The sequence below is a fragment of the Melospiza melodia genome, chromosome 2 (assembly GCF_035770615.1).
Source record: "Melospiza melodia melodia isolate bMelMel2 chromosome 2, bMelMel2.pri, whole genome shotgun sequence".
NCBI lineage: Eukaryota > Metazoa > Chordata > Aves > Passeriformes > Passerellidae > Melospiza > Melospiza melodia.
In genome coordinates, this window is record NC_086195.1 from 92,612,266 (window position 1) to 92,631,919 (window position 19,654).

The 19,654-nt window shown below is 36.6% G+C and overlaps 1 protein-coding gene across 2 annotated transcripts in view; it reads left to right on the forward strand.

The window, feature by feature from the left end:
- Positions 1–19,654, forward strand: part of VWA8 (von Willebrand factor A domain containing 8) — a 183,037-nt gene that overhangs the window by 148,240 nt on the left and 15,143 nt on the right. For both annotated transcript variants that reach the window (XM_063149370.1, XM_063149371.1), the window contains exons 38-41: positions 10,416–10,524; positions 11,285–11,441; positions 14,168–14,276; positions 19,316–19,441. In XM_063149370.1, coding sequence (XP_063005440.1) covers positions 10,416–10,524; positions 11,285–11,441; positions 14,168–14,276; positions 19,316–19,441 — 501 coding nt within the window. The remainder of the gene's footprint in view (positions 1–10,415; positions 10,525–11,284; positions 11,442–14,167; positions 14,277–19,315; positions 19,442–19,654) is intronic.

A 19,654-nucleotide genomic window follows, 5' to 3' on the forward strand; every position in this document is an offset into this window, starting at 1 on the left:
GTGCAAATGTAACTGTGTGTATCTGATGTATTCACGCACAGGTACATGTACATATTTGCACACACACACATGCTCATTTTTTTCCCCAGTTGTCATACCTAGACAATGGTTCTCTTGAGTTAGAATTTACCTGAAGAGATCATCATAACTTTGCAGGTAGCCAGTCCCACAGGGACTGTATTTCATAATGAGCAAGAATTGAAAGTCGATTTGGATAATGATCATCTTATTCCCTTCCTTGAATAGTCCCATTTATTCCATTCATATTCCATGCAGCTAATCATGTAGAACTCTACATGAAGTATTCACCCCTTAATTAATATTTTTTTATTTCATTGAATGAATCCCTTTTTTCTCTTGTTATTTTCTGAAGCTGTACTCTAAAGTTCAGGTTAATGTGAGTTCACCTGATGAAATTTAATTTTTTAGGTTGGATGTTTAGCTAAAGAATAATCAATTCGAGAGTTTCAGTGATTCCAGCTTGCTTATGTTTACTGCTCAGAATCTACTTTAATCTATACTGATAATTTGGGGATTTTCTTCCTTTATAAAAAGTGACATTTCTCTTCATTACTACATAATGTAACAAAAATCCAGCCTTTTCCTGATGTTAAAACTGAAGTGGGCAAAGCTGCAGTTCTTGAATCGAGACAAAAGCATGACCTGTAGCAAGAGTGGCTGGTTCTTCTCCCCACCACCCTCCCTTTCTCTTATTTTCTACTTTGCACCAAGCAGTCTTTCCGACCACATGAGGGCATCAGTGGGCTAATAACAGTGATTTCCCTCAGCTTTTAAATACTGTCTGTGCAAACCCCACAAATTATGATAAATACATGCAGCGGAGAGTTCTTGCAAGTTTGGAATGACCATATGATGGCATTCTGCAGACCTGCGCAGGATCCCAAAAATCTTAAAATACTGCAGATTGCAGAGTTATCTAGTCAATAGGTGGATTCCAAGATATAGATTGATAGCACTTCCAGTTCTGAGATCCATGAGCCCCAAATCCATAGTTTAGTTCTGTGACCTCTTCCTGGGCCATATAATTTATTCATCTGAGGACTAGCAGCTGTGTACCAGCCCTTGAATGAAGGCATCTGAGTATGGGGAAGCATGAGACTGGAAAGCTGTGAACTCACAAAGCTAAATAAATGCATATCTCTAAAAGTATTTATGGGATAAAGTAACTCAGATAAAGATCATTGGCTCTCTGTCAGATACCTTTTATATAAATTTCCTCAGCTTGAGTGAGGCCCTTGTGAGAAGCACAGTACAAACACTTCTAAAATACATTCTCTTTCTTAAGGAGATCTTCCAGTCTAATTGGAGCAGACAGACAGAGCAGGAGGGAAATAAACTTTCTATTAGAGCAGTCTGATGCAGCACAAAGTTCCCTTTCTTTCTCTGACCTTCCTGTGGAAGCCCAGAGTCCTCATGGGTGAAAATATTACCTCAACACACTGTCTTGAAGATCTCACAAAGTCTGCAGCAGTGCACATTGCTGACATAAAGGCTGGAGCTCCTCACACCAGTGAAATCCTGCTGTCCCAGCAAGACAAATGCATGCTAATAATTATGCCTTTATGTAAGTGGTTCCCTGATTAGTGAAAGGACAAGCATAGGGAAAATTAAAATAATCTGATATGTTACACTAATGCCAATTATAAGAGACTTTCCTTTAGAAAATAAAACAATGTAGTAGATAGTAAATAACTTCTGCCTCTGCTTCTTAAGGACAGCATTGACAAGGTCATAGGAATACAGAAAATCAGGCTTTTCTCCTTCCACATGTAATTTTTTTCAACTTTAATTTTACCCTGTGGTCTTCAGTCAGGACCATTCCAAACTGACATCATGTGTTCACCTATCCCATGTTTCTAGCTTTTCTAGGAGGTCTCTCATAGTAATGATAAATAACCAAGCTTGATGTTATCTGTCTCCTCTGATAATATTTCATAGTGGATTAGAATACTAAAAAGATTACAACCTCACATCTTGTAGTTGAATAGAACTGACTAGGGAATTTTAAATAATGACACAGGAAAATAGACTTTTGTGTTTACATAAGAGAGGATCCATTAGATGAAATAAATGTATTATATTATCTTACTACTTTATTTAGTTTTCCAGCTTTTAAGCCACACACTATGTATTTGTGGGCAAAATACTATAATGCATCTGCTGTGCAGAATTTCTGAATTCGTTCTTCAAGTGACAGCATTTAGTTCAAAAAAGAGCCCACTGCAGGATTTTGTACAGTGGTTTGGTTTTTTTAATTGATGTATATAAACTTCATTTGCAAGCCAGATACAGCTTTTTATAAGTTTCACTCCAGATCTCCACCTCTACCCCATCCAGATTCACTTTTCTAAAATGCCATCAAAGTTTGATGATGCTTTCAACAATTCTGGTATTGAAGACAAAAGCTTAATGCCTGCCTGAATTTTAAATGCTACTTTTAGAATTAAATATTCACCTGAGTCAGATGATGCATGAAGCTTTATTAGTTTAGTTTGAACTCCTGAAAAATTTTACAGACAGGATAAAAAATCAAAATGAAGTCAAATGAAAAAAAAGAAAACATATTAAAAATTTTGTACTGTAGTGCGATAAATGTTTTTTTTTTTTCATTTCAAGATACAGGTGAAGAAGCAGGATGTATTTCACACATTTTTATTGTCTTATCTAAGATTAGACTTATCTTTTCTGTGGAAAAATTACTTGTGGACTCAAAATTTTGCTGTTGTGAACAGAAATTATGCTATTAGTTTTTAGTACATAGAAAAAAGCTGTACATGATACAAGTGAAAAAAAATAGAAACCATTAGAGGGGTTTTTGCCTGTTTATGTCTTTCTCTCACTAGTTTGTATAAGTAGATTATAAAAAGTTTTCTTTCTCTCTTTAGTAGAATCAATTTTCTGGTAGAGTATAAAACCACAATGGAGCAGGCAGGTTAGCCTGTTATCTGCCTGATGTGCAACTTCTTTGCTCTTTGAGAATGTAATGCAGAAATTCATGCTGCTGATAAAGATTATGTTAGAGGAATGTTCTTGTGACCTGTACAATGCAGCCTAGGATAATATTGGGGGTTTAAGGTTGGAGAAGCTCAGAAATAAAAGAAAAACAATTATTTTGTTTCAGGGAAGCATCAGTCTTTTGCACATCTGCAGAAGTACATTCTGCATTCCATGGAACACGTTTCCTAATCCTTTGTGCCACTGTGGGATGGATTACTTAATGCATTTTTCACATGGAGTACAGTTGTGTTTTGTTACAGTCAAAGTCAATCTTTTTTCACAATAATGTATGAGAGTGAAAGCAGATTTTGTACTGATTTTGATAATGAAATTACCATCTCCCAAATCACCCACAAGGCAAAAATCTACAACCTTTTCCCTTCTTTTCATGCAATATTCTACTGATACATGCTCAATCTTTGTCTACAGAACTAATGAGGACAGCAAGTTAAAATGCTTTATGGTGTTTTAGTGGGTTTATAGTCATATAACTAATATTTTTCAGCAATAATTTAGTGCCTTTCATGGAAAGTAACCAGTTTTCTTCATTGACTATAAACTGCCCGGTTTAATATGTTTTATGTTAATGAAAAGGCAAAATATCAGATTAACTATTTCCTTCCGCATCTCAGATATGTTATGCTAAGAGCAGGTATCTTCTAATTGGATCTTGGAAGAGTTCTTTTGTTTATAATAAAAAAAGTTAATGAAGAATGGGATCTTGCCAGCCTACATCTATCTACTTTCCAGGACTCTCTAATCATGCAACAAATTAAACTAATGCACACCTTCTTAATTTAGGTTGAACTGAGCACCTGAATCACACAAATTGTGTTCTACCTCAAATCCCAGTGCACACATTCTTTTCCCTATTTTCTTCTGATCAACAGTAAGAAACATCCAATAATGCAGTGTCATTACTAATAGAATAAGTGCTCGTGAAAACAATATTTGGGCACGGTAAAATTTTCTTTTTAAAGATTTTGCTCCACAAATATCAACTGTAAATACTGCAGCTGTGTCCCTGCTTGCTTGTATAATTTGTACACATTTATTCAGTTGTGACACATGAAATCATACTGGTTGCATCTTTAGTAAATGTGCTCTATGTGGAATGATCCACTGAATGCTTAGAAGGGCTTAGTAGAGAGGTTGATTCCTTGTCACCACATGCAACAAGGAGGAATTCCATTTATTTCTATTATGAAGATGTAAAAGCCTGTAAGGAATGCCCAGCTCTGCTTAAACATTCCCAAAAGGATAAGAAATACTTGGTTTGGGGAGGTTGGAAGAATGGAAATGCAGACTATTTTTAAAGGAAAAATTTCATCTCTTTACACGGCAGGATGTTAGCCTGGAATCAAAGTGTTTTTTTCTAGTTTTTCCACCTTTTTGTACCTGGAGTATTAAAATAAGCACTGTGTTTTGTGTGAGAGGATAGACATGAGTTCAGCCTGAGAATTAATTTATCAGAATTTAATTATCTCAGGGCCAGAGATAATTAAAACTAAGAGGTGAAAGGTCTGTTCCCCTGTACGTGAGGCAGCTCGCCCCCATCAGAAACCAGAGTTTCTTTGCCATTCCTGAGGCAGAAATTTGCTTTTGTTGCTGTGAGCCCCACAAAGGAGCTTTCTGGCAAGCAGTCCTGAATGGGAGGCACTGACACCTCCTGCACTCTTCAGGAATTTTAATGAAGTTAACCCTGTCAGGATACAAATGTAAGCTGCTGTATTAAAAGACCATCCACTCTCCAGCCAATTTGCAGCGTTGCAGTGTCAGTTACAGGGCAGGATGGCAGGAATATCTACAACAAAAAAATTATCTGCATGCCAGTCAGTATTAAGGAAAAAGCCCTTCACATTTTACTGGAAGCTGTCACTCATTGACTACTTTTCTATTCAAAGCTAGAAATATTTTCAAGCTTGTCTGACTTCTGCTTACAAATTCTAAAAGATATTTCCTAACCTGTAACCACGAGTTCTCCATCTGCTGGCAGTTAAGTCTGAGTACATGTTCTGTCCCTTTTTTTAGAGAGCCAGCTTTTTACACAACTGTAATGGAGGTTTGGACAGTGAAAGCTGTTGGCTCAATCTCTTGCATAAGCCTGCCAGGAATAAATAAAATTTCAAGTGGAACAAGACAGGAGAAGATGAAATTCCTTCTCTTTTCCTGTCTTCACAATAAATACAACTTGAGGAATCTTAGTCTTAAGTTAGTGATAACAGACTTGAAGGATAAGGAGCTGATGTATGACTTAACATACTTGGCAGAATGTTGTTAATAATCTGAAACATGAATGACTGAATAATAGATCTTCTGAAATGTTCATTCAGTTGACTTTGATAAAGGTCTTTTACTCATGACACTGGATACTATTATAAACATGTTAATAATAGAGCTATTAATATACATTCAATGCAGATGTACTTTGACTAGTACTTGCTAGGATACAGAAGTGCACATTGTGCTGCTTGGGACTCTCTTTAAATGATTAATCTTCTTTTTAATTTTTTTTTTCTTCTCAGTTTTGCTGCAATGTACAATTAAGATTACTGGATACTAAAATGTCATTAAGGTCACCTGCACAAGATCAGATGAAGCTAAATTTGATAATGCTTTTGGTCAGTTTTACTCAGAGAGCCAGAGAGATTTTTTTGCAATGCATTAGAAGCAAATGAATTCTGAAATCAAAAGGGAAGTACTGTATTGTGAAAACAACTCATATGTTAGAATGAAATATGGGGGTGTGTGAGGCATCAATAATTTTAATAATAGAGTACAGCATCTTCATAATTCCCACGCTTTTATTGTGGGTTATTTTCTAACGGGTCATGTAAGCTCTTTTCTTCCCATAGCTGTGACAGTGTCCTGTAGTAGTGGCAATGCACAGTGTATCTGGGTCAGCTGTGTGATCCTCAATACAGCCTCTGTCTCTTACGGAGGGATTGTGAAAGTGTCAAAAGTATGCCAGTGCTTCCTTACTCTCCAGGGGTTAGTGTTATTAAATTAGATGATTTCACATCAGAATTCAATAGAACTCAATCCCACATTCACTTAACTGGCATGAATGTGGTTCGAGATCCACTTCCAAAATAGTTCAGATTTGTTTAGTACACAGTATGCCATAGTTTGTCTGACCAGCTGAAGTCTAGACAAAACTACCAGCCTTTGACTCATCTTTGCAGTGGCCACTATTACAGATTGGTATGTGTTTAATGGCTGTTTGGCATAAGTATGGCACAGATGTGAAACACCTGGTTTCACTCTGGCGTTGAGTGCGGTAAGTCTTGTAACAGACTTCTTTCAGCCTCTTTAACTTCTTCATGAAGGATGGTAAGATCACTTAGTTTCTAAACTGAATATGTTTGTATCAGTTTTCCCTCTGCAGTTTGCTCTTAGAATCCCAGGGTTGTCAGGGGGAAAAAAGGGGAGAGGGGAGAAAGTGTAGCCATGTAAAAGCATTTTGTCACACATTCATATTTTTCAGAAGGAACTGATCTAGAGCAAGTTGTTCAGATGCCATGTATCTCTCACTGAAAGTAAAATCAGTGTTTAGTTCTATTCCTGCCTGGCTACCCTTACTGCCAGGAGTTAATGGATGTGTAAGAGGCCAGACCAGAAAATTAAGTCAAAGCATTAACAAGTCATGGTGTTTGTTGTTGTTTCTTAATCTTCCTTCTTCTTAAGCCTTTCATGCCATTGCCTCTTAAGAAAAGCACATTCCTTTGGCATCCTTCTGACCTGAACTGTTCATATTCTCTCACTCAAAATTTTTGTTTGTTTCATTGAATTTGAAAGACCTACAGAGCCTGCATCACAAAGTTGTTATGAAGGTACCCATTACCTATTGCTATATGTGCCTGAGAATATAGAAAGAAAATGAGAGAACAAAAGTATTTGAAACCAGAGACTAAGGTCATTGAGGATTACTGACAATTAGGACTCTACAGAGAATAAAATAAGAATTGTGTATTCCAGGAGAGGATGGTAGTTGTGCTACTTGTGTGATGAAGACTTTGAAAAAAAACCTTCCCAAACAGGGAGTGGAAAAGTGCTTTCACACTCTGATTGTGAATCACCAATATATATAAACAAGTTGAGTTAATTTACAATTGAAATATGTGTGCCTTGAATGTTTTGGAAATAGTGGGTTTTTTGGAAATCAAAAGGAACTTTCAGAGGGAAAAATTCAGTTTTTCCAGCTATTCTTCTCTGACCTGTGCCTCACAGCTCAAGGCTGCAAGGCTGAATTTGTGTGTTGTTTCACAAAGCCATAATATGCACACCAGGCAGTATGGAATCTGCACAATGGTGCAGTAATGAATAGTGCCTTTCAGTGCGTGTACAGCTAGGAAGAGCACATACTTCTCTCAAGAAGGGGTGATTAATCAAAACTTTTTGAAAGGAAAAAAGTTCCTAGAAGTCTTGCAATTAGATTCAAATGGAAAATATTCAAGAGGGGGCAGGTCAGCTTTTAAGCAAGGAAGTAATTTATATATTTGAAAAATACCCATCATAACAGTAATAGAAAACTCATTGTAGAAATTACAGTGAGACAAGCTTGGCAAAGCTAGTGTGGATTTTAGGTTTGCTTGAGTCCTTTCTCTGCTTTTAATACTTGTTTTTCTTGTCTTCCTTCTCACTCTAGACAAACTAGATATTTCCTGCTGAGTGTTCTTCAGTTTCTCAGGTTCCTAATCCATCCAGTTTTGGATTCTGCCCCTTAAATCTACCTTTCCAATAGTTTCTAATGTCAAGAATTCCTCCAGTCCTCAGAGAGGTGACTTACCTATGGCTCTTCCATTTCTTAATATTCATCATGCTGAAGAATTTATCATTATCTGAAAGTTTTTCTCATCAGTTTATTTCCTGATCCTCCCTCTGATTTCATGTCATGGCTCATTGATTTACTGTTTATTTATTTGTAAAATACATCTTCAGTTCTAATATAGGTATTTGATAGTCTAACTTTTAGTTTATAGAGGTGCTTTCAGAGTAGAGACAATTTGTTGGCTGTAAAATTACCCTGAAACTTGTAAAATTGCCTTCCACAGATATGGGAATGGGAAAGGGAAAAGTCTGACAAGTCAGCGAGGGAATTACCTAAGAGCTCACACAAAAAACAGGGAGGTATATCCAGAAGATTCTCTTCAGAGGATTCTGCGGTGTGCTAATATAATGCAGTTTCTAAGTATACGGTAAATTTGAAAAATAATTACCCCAGCAAACCAGTGCTAATAGAAATTGGCTGTTAAAGTATTCAGAGTTAGCAAAATTCTACTACCTTTTGTCTGCATAGGTGATACTTAAAAGAAGAGTAGATGAAAATGCTGCAATTCACTGGCATGACAATTACACATCTGCTGGTGATGCTCCACTTCAGTATCATTGAATTTTCAATTATTTTATCCATTCAGCTATTAACTGTACATGAAAAGAAAAACAGCAAACTCACATTCTGAAGCTATGGTTGATTGTGACCCTTGTTTCTTTTCTTCTTTCTCAACCAATTTTTCTCAAAGTTTTAACAGAAATAAAATGTTGGATGTTTGGTGTCTTTTCAAGAAGAGAAAGCAAAAAAGTCGTTATAAGATTGAAGACTTTCTATTAACCACGTGCCATTTCAAAGTTACAAATACTTGCTTTAATCAGATTTAATCAGATCAATATTGTTGTAAAATAAGTTTATGCTAGAAACTTTTCTAGTGCATGTGTACTAGAACCACTATTTGTGAACAGCTAACACTTCAGAAAGTTTTGTGAGCACCAAAGCTCTTTTGTCTGCAGACTTTTTCACTGAAGATTTAAACAATGCTTGTATTTCAAAATGTTTAGTGGAATTTTTCAGTGGAAAAACTTGACAGAAATAGAATATGACATTTGCATCACTGGTTATAGTTATGTTTGTTTCATTTCTTCTTTTGAAGAAGAAATATTTTTCTATTAAAAATACATAAGCATGAACATGTCAAATTTTTGCCTAATTTCATGTTTCTCATTATAGAATAATAGTTTGTTTCATGAGGCTGAAACTATCATTTTGTGTTTATAATTTTGTTTTAAACTAAATTAAGCAATTTCTGTTAACCAGTGTTTTTGATAGTTTTTAAATCTACCAGTGATGCAAAAAAAAAAAAAGAGCTGTTTATTTTAGAGGAAATCTCTTAAACCAAAAAAAGTATATAACCCTAAGGGTAGCATGCTGTTGTGGTTACATGTTTCTCCCTATACAAATGTTAAATGGATGTAATTTAGCAGATTAGATCTTGATTTTACACTAATGACATGGTTCACAGAGGATGTATTGTACCTCTTTGAATTGATATAAATTCTGTAAAGGGAAAGAAAATGATGTTTTGAATAGCTGCCAGGACAGTGTTGTTAGAGCACATGTTTTCAGTTCAAAAACATGTGTGGAATTCATGTCAGCATGAAGTTGAGTCTACAAGACAGTGAATTCACTGCTCTACAGTGAAAACCCTGATAATGGCAGTGAACTTCTGAGAAGGCATTAAATCATAGTTATTGGGACATCTAAATTCATTGGAGAATTAAATGTATTATGGTAGATAAGAAGTTAATTTTAAGTGGTTAGAGATATTACTTTTCTATCTCAGTCACTGGGTTTCATTAAAAAAATATAATGTGGCACTAAATTACAGAAGATTACTAAGGGGCAATCCACACATGATTCACTGATTTACTACATGACTCAGAGTTCCTAATGGGAAGGAGTACTTTTGCCTTCAGTCACCCACTTAAGTCCAGCCCCAGCCTAAAGTGACTCAGCCCTGAACATCTGGCAGCTGTTGGCATCCAGCTGTGCCGTGAGTCAGTGGACAGGTCTGGGAAACCCAACATGGCAGCACTTCTGGGGTCCAGGCAGCAGGGTTGAGAATTCCAGGAGCCTGTCATTTGAACTGGCCATTTGCAGGCCATTCTCATCTCTTTAGTCGCTGTTCATGAAAGGAACATCAGTCTGCCCATCTATAGGGAATGTGGGGCTGCAGTTGGGTGCACATGGAATGTGTAAATGGATGTGCAGTGCTGTGGATGTACAATACTCTGAGAAGTGTTTGAACTGCAGGTGATTCTGTCTACAGGGGGATTTTGAGTTATGTTGGGCACTTATCAGGAAGCAATTTCTGGTGTGGATATGTACAGAATGCAGAGGGGTTCAGATGTGGCAGGAGCCTTAGTTCAGGTGTGAGTCTAATGTGCCACTCAGGAGCCCTGTTTTACTCTGCTCTGAGGTGGAATGCATTTATTGCATTTATTGCATTTATTGAACTAATGCTGGTCCTACAGCTGCTCAGCACACCTAGTAGTTATTATTAGGTTGTTAGGGTATCGTCTTTACTATAAGAGATATTTACATCTCTCTCTCTCTTTTACAGATAACCATTCAGAGGGAAAGTGGTTTGGATGTCAGCTCCCCCAAACATGGAAAAGTGGATCCAGCCAACATGCCACATGTTGGTGGAAATATGTGGGCTGGTGGAACAGGTTTTTCATTGTTTTTGTTTGTTTGTTTGTTTGTTAATTCATCATTGACAGATATCTAAGGGAGATGCTGTACTAGTCAAAAATGGTTTTATACAAAGCTGTCCTCTGATCTATTTTACCCAGTACAGGGTTGCTTTATTGCCAGTAAAAGAAAAGAAGTATTTGCAATGTCTAATTAAACTGTATGTAGCAGATCTCTTCTTCAATTATATTTTTTTGGTTTCCTTTTACTGGCCATACAGAGAACAAGAAGCTTGCAATCACAGCAACTAGGCTGAGTCATTATCTTAAATGTCCCTGTAGCAAAATTGTCCCTGTAAAAATTCAGATAGTGTAGGCAAGAGGTTCACAGAACAGGCAAAGTACCTGCTAATTCTAATAAGTCATTATAGTGGTCACAAGATAATGTTATTTGGAAGCAGTCTAAACCAACAAATTCTAGGGAAAAGACAGAGTCTGGGACCAGGAGCTTTGAAGAGATCTTCAAAATTTATATGTTCTGTGGTTCCCCTTTGTACAGTGTGAAAACCATTATGAATCAAGTCTCAAGGAGCTATAAACACAAGTATTCTATGGGAGTTCTTGTTTACCATGATAGCTGTTAGGTTTTGAAAACCTTTGACAATAAATATTTCAGCTGGGGATTGTTAACATTTTTGGAAAATGTGTAGATGACAATGGAAGCTTTAAAGAAAATTTGTTTTTATTTTTTTAAAGTCAAGTGTATATTCCTAATGGTTTTTTATCTCAACCATCTTAGGTGGGAGAGACACTGCTGGGTTAGGTGGCAAAGGTGGGCCGTATCGACTGGATGCTGGCCACAGGGTTTACCAAGTGTCCCAAGCTGAAAAGGATGCTGTTCCTGAGGAAGTTAAGAGAGCTGCTAGAGAGATGGCTGAAAAGGCCTTTAAACAGAGGTAATGTGAAAGTCTTTCTTTGCTTTTCTGTTTCCCAGAAGAATTTGAAAGAGATGGCTGAAAAGAATTTTCTTTCTTACCTGCATGTATCAGCACCCTTACCCTGTTCATTATCACTTAAAGAGATTACTAGCACATGTTCTTTAGCTGTTCTGGGCAAGATATATGGAATGTTTTATTGAATTAAGCCACAGTGTTAAAATGACTGTGTGATATGGTAAAGTACAACATAGCTAGATGGAGAAGGAGATGGAGGTAAATATTTATCTTTTTTTAAAGAAATAGATTATATGAAAATTTCATTGAATTATGATGAATCCAGATTGTATGTTGTTAGGAATTAATCACTTAATAAGTGTCTTTCAAAATGGACCACTTCAAGCAAATTGCTTCTGTTTGAAAGCTTTATAGCCAGATGGTTAGAGCATGGTGCTAAAAGTATTGTGGGTTTGATCCCTGTATGGGCCATTCACCTAAGAATTGGACTTGATGATCCTTGTGGGTCACCTCCACCTCAGAATATTCTGTGATTTTCTAATTTGAACTATTAAGCTTCAGCAGCTAATTAACACAAACAGCAGGTCTTCTCAGCATGAGGGTAATGTGTGATTACCAGTTACTCTTTCCCAGAATATGCACAGAGCTTCATATTTCTTCCACCAACTGAACTCTCAAGTCAATCTCTGGTATTTTATATTAAAAAAAGCATCCCCCCTCTTCAAAATTGCTTCTGAGCTGCTTCATAATAGAAACTATGGATATGTATGGTCTTGGATACTGTACATCTGTCTGTGCATATGTCCACCTGGCAAGCTTTGATGAGTTTCTACTGCCTATGTGGGGATTTACTAAAACAGAGAAAAGGGGAAATTACTGGCTACTGCTTCATGCTGTGGGAACAATACAGCTATGCCCTGTAAAATCTGGGTAACTGTACATGAGGTAACAATTCCTGTCCTGCAAAACCCAAGTGGGCTGGCGTGTACCAGCTGCAAATGTAGCCTATTATGAAAACGCATTTGACTTGGATCATTATTCTGTATCACTTTTATAGTTGTGGGAACTAACAGATAAAAATAGGGAGGTTGTAGTCCTCAGGCTGACAGAAAAAAAAAAAGAAAAAGGAAACTGCAGATTTCACTGCTTTGTTTATACAGGATTATCTGGAGAGAAGAAATTTCATATAAAAGTTATTGATGCTTTCCTGGCTAGATAATATTTCTAGTGGTAAATATCTTAAATTGCCCTATTTGACAAAAATGAAATTAACTATTCTGGAATAGATGCAGTATTTTTCATTGTATTTTTCTGAACTATCTTTCACATTGGATTTATGTAGAGTGCAACAAAGTAAAAGGGTGTGTGAGCTTCTTTTTGTCTTCTATAGATCTGACGGTACTGAACTCTGTTGGCAGGATTCATGAAATTAAATGTGCAGCACTGAAAGTTACTTTTTCCTGCCTCTAATGAATAAGAGTTGCCTGTAGTGACTATGTGTATGCAAAACGTCAAATAGAAAAAGACATCATAATAGAGACAACAAAGATTTGATGTTTGATTTTGATATTATCTTCAAAGGGTTGGTCTAAACAGCAATTCTCAGGTATACTTCATGATCCAGGCAATTAACTTGTGATTGTGTTATAAAAATTTGCCATTAAAAATAAAATTAGCCTATACATACTTTACTATCCATTTATAGTTCAGTGAAAAACACTGTATTTTTTAAACACTGTGAGTGAGATTATGCTGTTATGAAGTGCTTGTTTGAAATGGGCTGAGCACAGATAGGCCAATATGTTTTAGCTCAGGACTGAACCCAGCCACATGCTGGGGGTGGGGTGGGCAGGTACATGACTGCTGCCTCTTCTGAGTGTTTTTGGGTCATGGCAAGTACTGAACAGTGAGCACTCCCAGCATATCTGCTGTTCCCTAGCTCATTCTTCACTGCTGGACCTCCGTAATTACATTCCAATGGTGAATTTCACCTGTTCTGCTAAGCTATGCTGTTCAAAAAGTGGTACAGAACTTGAAATGGACACATCTTTGCTTATAAAAAAAGCATGTATCTGTTTTCATGGTGCAGGTGTGCTCTCTGCTATGGGCCTCTGGACAGGATAGTGCATGACTCATTTTCTATGGGGGGAGCACGTTTTTGTAAATGTTCATTTAAAACTTTGTTTCAAGGTTTCTTCATTTAATGAAGCACAAAGATAAGTATTTGAAACAGTTACTATTTTTAAGATAAGTATTTGAAACAGTTACTATTTTTAGGTCTTCAAGGACAGATTTTATAGTATTTTCCTTAACTTTTGTGTTGAAGCAGGAATCAGGATATGTTTAAAATACTCCGACAGTGAAGTAATGAACTCGTGATCCTTTTATGTACAGATAGCAACACCTGAGCCAACAAAACCTTTCAAATTTGATCACATTTTTCAGAACCTCTGATTTACTTCTTTAAAGCATATTAGGAGAGAGTGATATATTATTAACTTAAATTGGTTGTAATGTGATAGAGTCCGTGTAGACATTGGTGAACATCTGCCTTATCAAAAATTCACAAGAGCAGCTGCCACTTCTCTGATTCTCTGATTCATCTCTTCTGTGTGCTTGTTGCAGTCTAAATTTCCCTGTTATCAAGTAAATAAACTTTTAGTTTAGTAAGTAAATGGAAGATATGCATGTTCCCTAAACTGTTCTTAGCTCCTTGTTCTTTCCTTTAGATTGAAAGAGATTCAAATGAGTGAATATGATGCATCAACTTACGAAAGGTTCTCTGGAGCAGTCCGACGTCAAGTTCAGTCACTCCGCATCATCTTGGACAATCTGCAGGTAATCTTCAATTCTCTGATAAAGGAACACAGGGAGGTCATTGCATTAGGCCCCAAATACTATCCTGCTAATATCCTGTTAACATCTGGTAGTCACACCTTTGAAGGCTAAAAGCAAGTTCAGGTTATAATCAGTTAGGAAGAACAGTTTCATATTTCTGTTTTAAAAGGCAGCCTACATGTGAATCTCAGTGCTCATCTCTACTGTTCTCTAATGTTCCCTTATTCCCATCCCACACCTTATAGAGAGTACTTACTCAGGAGCACAGTTTTGTGACAGAAAATACTATTACACACTATGAAAAGAATTTGTAAAGGTATGTAGAGCCCAGTCTTTGTCTTTACCTCCAGTCCAAGAGTATTTTTTAGCTGTGAAGTGCAAATGCTATAGATATTAAAAGAGGCACCCACTCCAGGTAGGAGCTTTAGTACATATGCAGCTGAAAACATGGGTTTTTCTTAGGTTTTTTTAACTCTTGGTAATAGAAATAGGCATAGCCTAAATCTCCTAAGTGGAGACTCACCAAAACCAGCAGTTTGCCTTTCTTTTGGTAACTGACGTGGTGGTTGTTCTGATTTTTTTTAATACTAATGTTCATGTACAGGGTAAATAAAATTGTAAGTGCATAGTTTCTAGGAGGCATCTGCTAATCTTCAGTGAAAATTAAAGGAAAAGTGAATTACTCCTTATAAGACATATTTGATTATTTCTATTGAGGGCTACTAACCACTATTGTATATATACCTTAGTTTATTAGTCACTGTGCTGTGTCTTAACAATAAAACTGAAATACAGAAAGAAATCAGTCTGTATGATAAACAGCCTCCTCCTGGACAAAGAAATCCAGTATCCAGTGCCCTGGTATTGCAAGTAAGAAGGGTTATATTTCTTTGCCTTATTTTTACCTTTAAACCTTTGTAGCTACAACAGCATTACTGTAATCACATATATACACAAAGAACCATTAGCCAGTTTTATTATGAATGTACCAATTCAGAGAACTCCTCCTGTAATGAACATTTAAGTTGGGCATAATTAGGTAATTCATGCACTTAGTATGTGTTTCAGTTCAGGACACAGACTTTTGGCTTATAAAGACAGGTCTCTGTTGAAAAAGAATTGGATGTAAATCTCAGTTTTGTCTACAACATTTATATCTAGGCAGGTTTTTGGCACACATGCTATTGGAAGCACACTCTGGGTATGAAGTCAATAAGTGAATCTCCAGTTTAAAACATTTTTTGAGTCTGTCTTATCTGTCCCTTGGAGTCAAAATTCTTATATTCAGGGGTCATGTTAGTCATAATAAAAAAATAACATATTTTAATATAAGGAGGCATATCCTCTTGCTTTTTTCAAAAAGGTCATTTTAATATCAAGGCAAAGTCTTATAAGCTGCAATATTTTATGAGACTGCTAACTTCCTGCCAAAACCTGTAACAGCTAACCACAAAGTTAGGAAAAGTAATTTATTATGAATAAAACAAATTACTGAATTTGAAAAAGCTAGGCAAAGAATAAGAGCAATAGTGAAAGAAAATTTTTAACTTTATAAATTTTATATAGATTTTGGTAAGGATTTTATTAGAAGATGACCTAGAAAAATGAAGATAAATTATAATAGGAGTTAATCAGTTGCAAAATGCGTTTTGTTAATGAGGAAGCTGAGTACAAACACATTTCATGTGAGGTTTTTGAGAGGGAAAAAAAGTTGTTGAATTCTTCAGCATGGTAATTCATCCAGCCCTCAAGAAGAGCTGTGCATCTGTCTCCCATTATTTTCTGTATAGTCCTGTGTACACCTTGAGTTCTCAACTAGAACAGTTTTCTTTCTGTTATGAGTCAATCATTTCTTATGTCTCAAATAAGAAACCAATGACAAAGTTCATTTGCAGTAAAATTTGCAACTCAGATTGTCTATGTGTTTTTAACTTTGTGAAAATCCCAAATTACTTTCTCAGTAGAGAATGTATTTGGCTTTTTAAAAATGTTAGAGTTTGCTTTGTTTTAAAATTGTGTTCACATAATCCAAATATGTTGCCCATGTTCATTTAACTTGGATTTTCCCTTTAATATGTGCCTTTTTATTCTTATTTTTGTGGGTTTGTTTAAAATATATTAATTTTATTAAATTTTACCTCCCTAGAATCAAGAGGCTGCGATATGGTTCTAGTTGTCTATGGCTTGCCAAAAGTTAGCAGCAGCAGAAAGAAATTTTTGGAATAGGCAGATCCTTCAAAGTGATACATAAACATAGTCTGAGAATGTAATTTCATTGTTCATTTTGCTTTTTATAACTTGCTGATCTCTGTCAGCTCTTTGAACAACGTTATCAAAACATAATGAGTTTTTGTTTATATTCTGTAGAAGTAGCAAAGCCAGAAGTCCAGGAAATCCTGTCACTGATGGGCTCTTTCTTCTCTCCCCTGAAGCTTGTCTGTCTGAACTCCAAATTCAAAAGGTTGTGGTCAGTCAGTCACTCAGAAAGACCTTCTTTAATGTAAGGTGACTTGCTTTACAGCAAGTACTTCTCTCATTATTGATGATTGCAGAGAGGACTAGGGGCAACTGTCCCTGTAGCTTCTGAGCACCATTTAGGCCCCTACATTTAAACTGGGCAAACCTGAGTCTGAGTTACTGAGCCTGCTGGGCACTGTCTGATTTAGACCATGTAGGAACAGTCTGGCTATAGCAGCAAGAGTAAAATAGTAGCAGCCCTATAATAAGCATGGCTTGGAAAACTGGAAATATGAAAAACCCTGTGCCCTGCCAGTAGTATTTTCATGATTTCAGCAGCTAAGGGAACATTTGTGTAATGTTTTCCCAGAAATAAATGCAGACCACAACTGGCAGTGTTTAATACATCCTCTACCATTACAAGCTACATATTTAGATGTGATAACGTCACATATGCAACTTTTTCTCTGACATTTACAGACAAAGGCGTGTAATTATATTATCAAAACAAGGTGTGTGTGTATGTTAGTGATGGCTTTCTCTTAAAATTGTAAATTCTTTTAAACTGAAAGGTTTTTTTGGTGGGACACGTAGAGGTCACTGGGAATTCACAGGTGAATGTTACACTACTCTGAAGGCAACAAAGGGATCAGTGATCCTGTGGAAGAAGGGATTTAACTTTCATCCCAGGCATATTTAATGACTGCAGAAATTCCTAGTTGGTGGTACAAACAAACTCATGGATGCCCTGCTGCCAAAGTGGCTTAAAGCTCAGTTGACTGCAGCACCATGCAAATGTATCAGAGAACACAATTGGTGAATTCACAACCTCAGAAATCTTTTCAACTTTCCCTTCTGTGATTTACTAAAAGGCTGAGGTTTCCATGTTTTTTGGGAAACATTGTTTTCCCTTCCCATCAGGAAGCATCTGTAAAGCTTTTGATTTTGTTAATCAAAACATTTTTCTGTGGCTTTGTAGTCTTGCTGCCCCCTGATTTTCATGGGCAAGGAGTCCAATTATCTTGAGCAATTATAAGCAGTAGTCTGAAGTCCAGAACTCCTTCTCTACACACTGAAACAAAACCTCATACATTTAGTCCAAAGCAAAATCAAAGATTCTCTGAACCTGAAGAAGTCATTACCTGCTTGTATAGAACTATAAAGATTCATCCTTTCAAATCCCAGGCCTGCAGTTTACTGAGGATTTGTAATGTAAGACTTCCTGCTCATCAGAGAAGAATTGATTTTCATTCCTGAAAGTCAATGTTTAAGGCAGTTTGAGTCCTGTTGGATATTTGATTTTCCTCCAGTTGCTGACCAGAAATTTGCTGAGAGGGCAAAAGCATTATATGTATACAAATTCAAAATTGTCTTTCCTTGTTGGGCTTACTACTAGAATGAGCAATTTTAACACAAAGATTTAAACAAATTAAATAAATCATAAACCCCATATATACAGACTTTGCTGTCTTTACAGGATCTTATGTATTATAAACCTATTGTGCCTTATGTATGATGAAGCTAACCTTTGAAAACATGCTTAATGATGTTGCTTATAATATTAAAGCACTTGAGTCTTCAATCTTAACTGCATGCTCTGTGTACAGGAGTTCTATTGAAGTGAAGGGGAGATGACCATCCGATTGATGCATCGAACTCCTTCACTTCAATAAATGGTGACCCCGACGTGACATGAAAGGTTCCCAAAACTTCCATATCTGTTCCCAAGGTGCCACCTTTTCCCAGAGAGGGTGTTTTGCTTGTTATGGGAAGACTGTCTGAGAACCTTATTGTTTATAAAGTGATGCATGAGAGAGCCTAATTGTTTATAGAAATCAAGCCTGGGAACTGCTTTTGGAACTGCTTTACAACTACCTTTTACTTTTCTCTCAATGGTATGCCTTCATGGCCTTTTTCTTTAAGCCATGCTTGAACTAAACTCTCCACAGAGTTCCATGAATGTTTGAGTTCATGGATTGTAATGTATTTTCATCAAGTCAGGCTGTAGATAACCAATGTCCTTTCAACTAAAACAAAAGAAGTGCTTATTGGACTGTCTCTTGAGTATCACAATTTTAAAAGTAGGTTTTTTTTTTAATTTGGAATTAGTTTATACTGTTAATACTGTTTTAAAAGCAACCATATACCATTGCCTAAAGTGGATAAAATGGATACTGTTTAGTTTTTTAAGTCACCCAATGGCTTTTTCTTGTTCTGTGTGGATTGAAAACACCTAACAAATGGTCAGGTTGTGTGTCCCTTCAGTTGTATGTGTATCTGAACAGACCTTCCACACACATTTTCAGCATATTTGCAAGAGGAAGGGTTAACATTTTTGCAGTTCCCAGTTATACTCCCATAAATGAAACTACTGAAAAAAGACCAGGTTACAGAGGGAACATGTTATTTGTCAGTGTTGATTTTTCTTTCAGAGAAGACCAGAACAGCTGCGAACACGTTTTTGGATTTGTTTGACTTAGGCCAAAACTATCACATCATTACAAAGAAATGAATGTGTATGTCATGTGCAGTAGGCCTTACATTGTCTGACAAACACTCACATCACATCTTTTCTGTTGTAGGCCAAGGGTAAAGAAAGACAATGGCTGAGACACCAAGCTGTTGGAGAGCTGGATGATGCCAAAATCATTGATGGGCTGACAGGAGAAAAAGCCATATATAAACGACGTGGAGAACTTGAGCCACAAGTAAGTGTCCAACAAGAGCCAGGGAAAGGTGGAGAAGAGCTTAACCAGTTTGCTGATTTCATAGTGACTGTACAGTGCATCTCTTTGGAGTTTGAGTAGGTTATTTGGATGAGAAACTCAGAAAAATATCTCTGGCTTGGGATGTCCCTGGCACAGAGGCAACCACTGGATGGAAAATTTGCTGTACCTCTTCTTATAGTCTTGCATAAATAT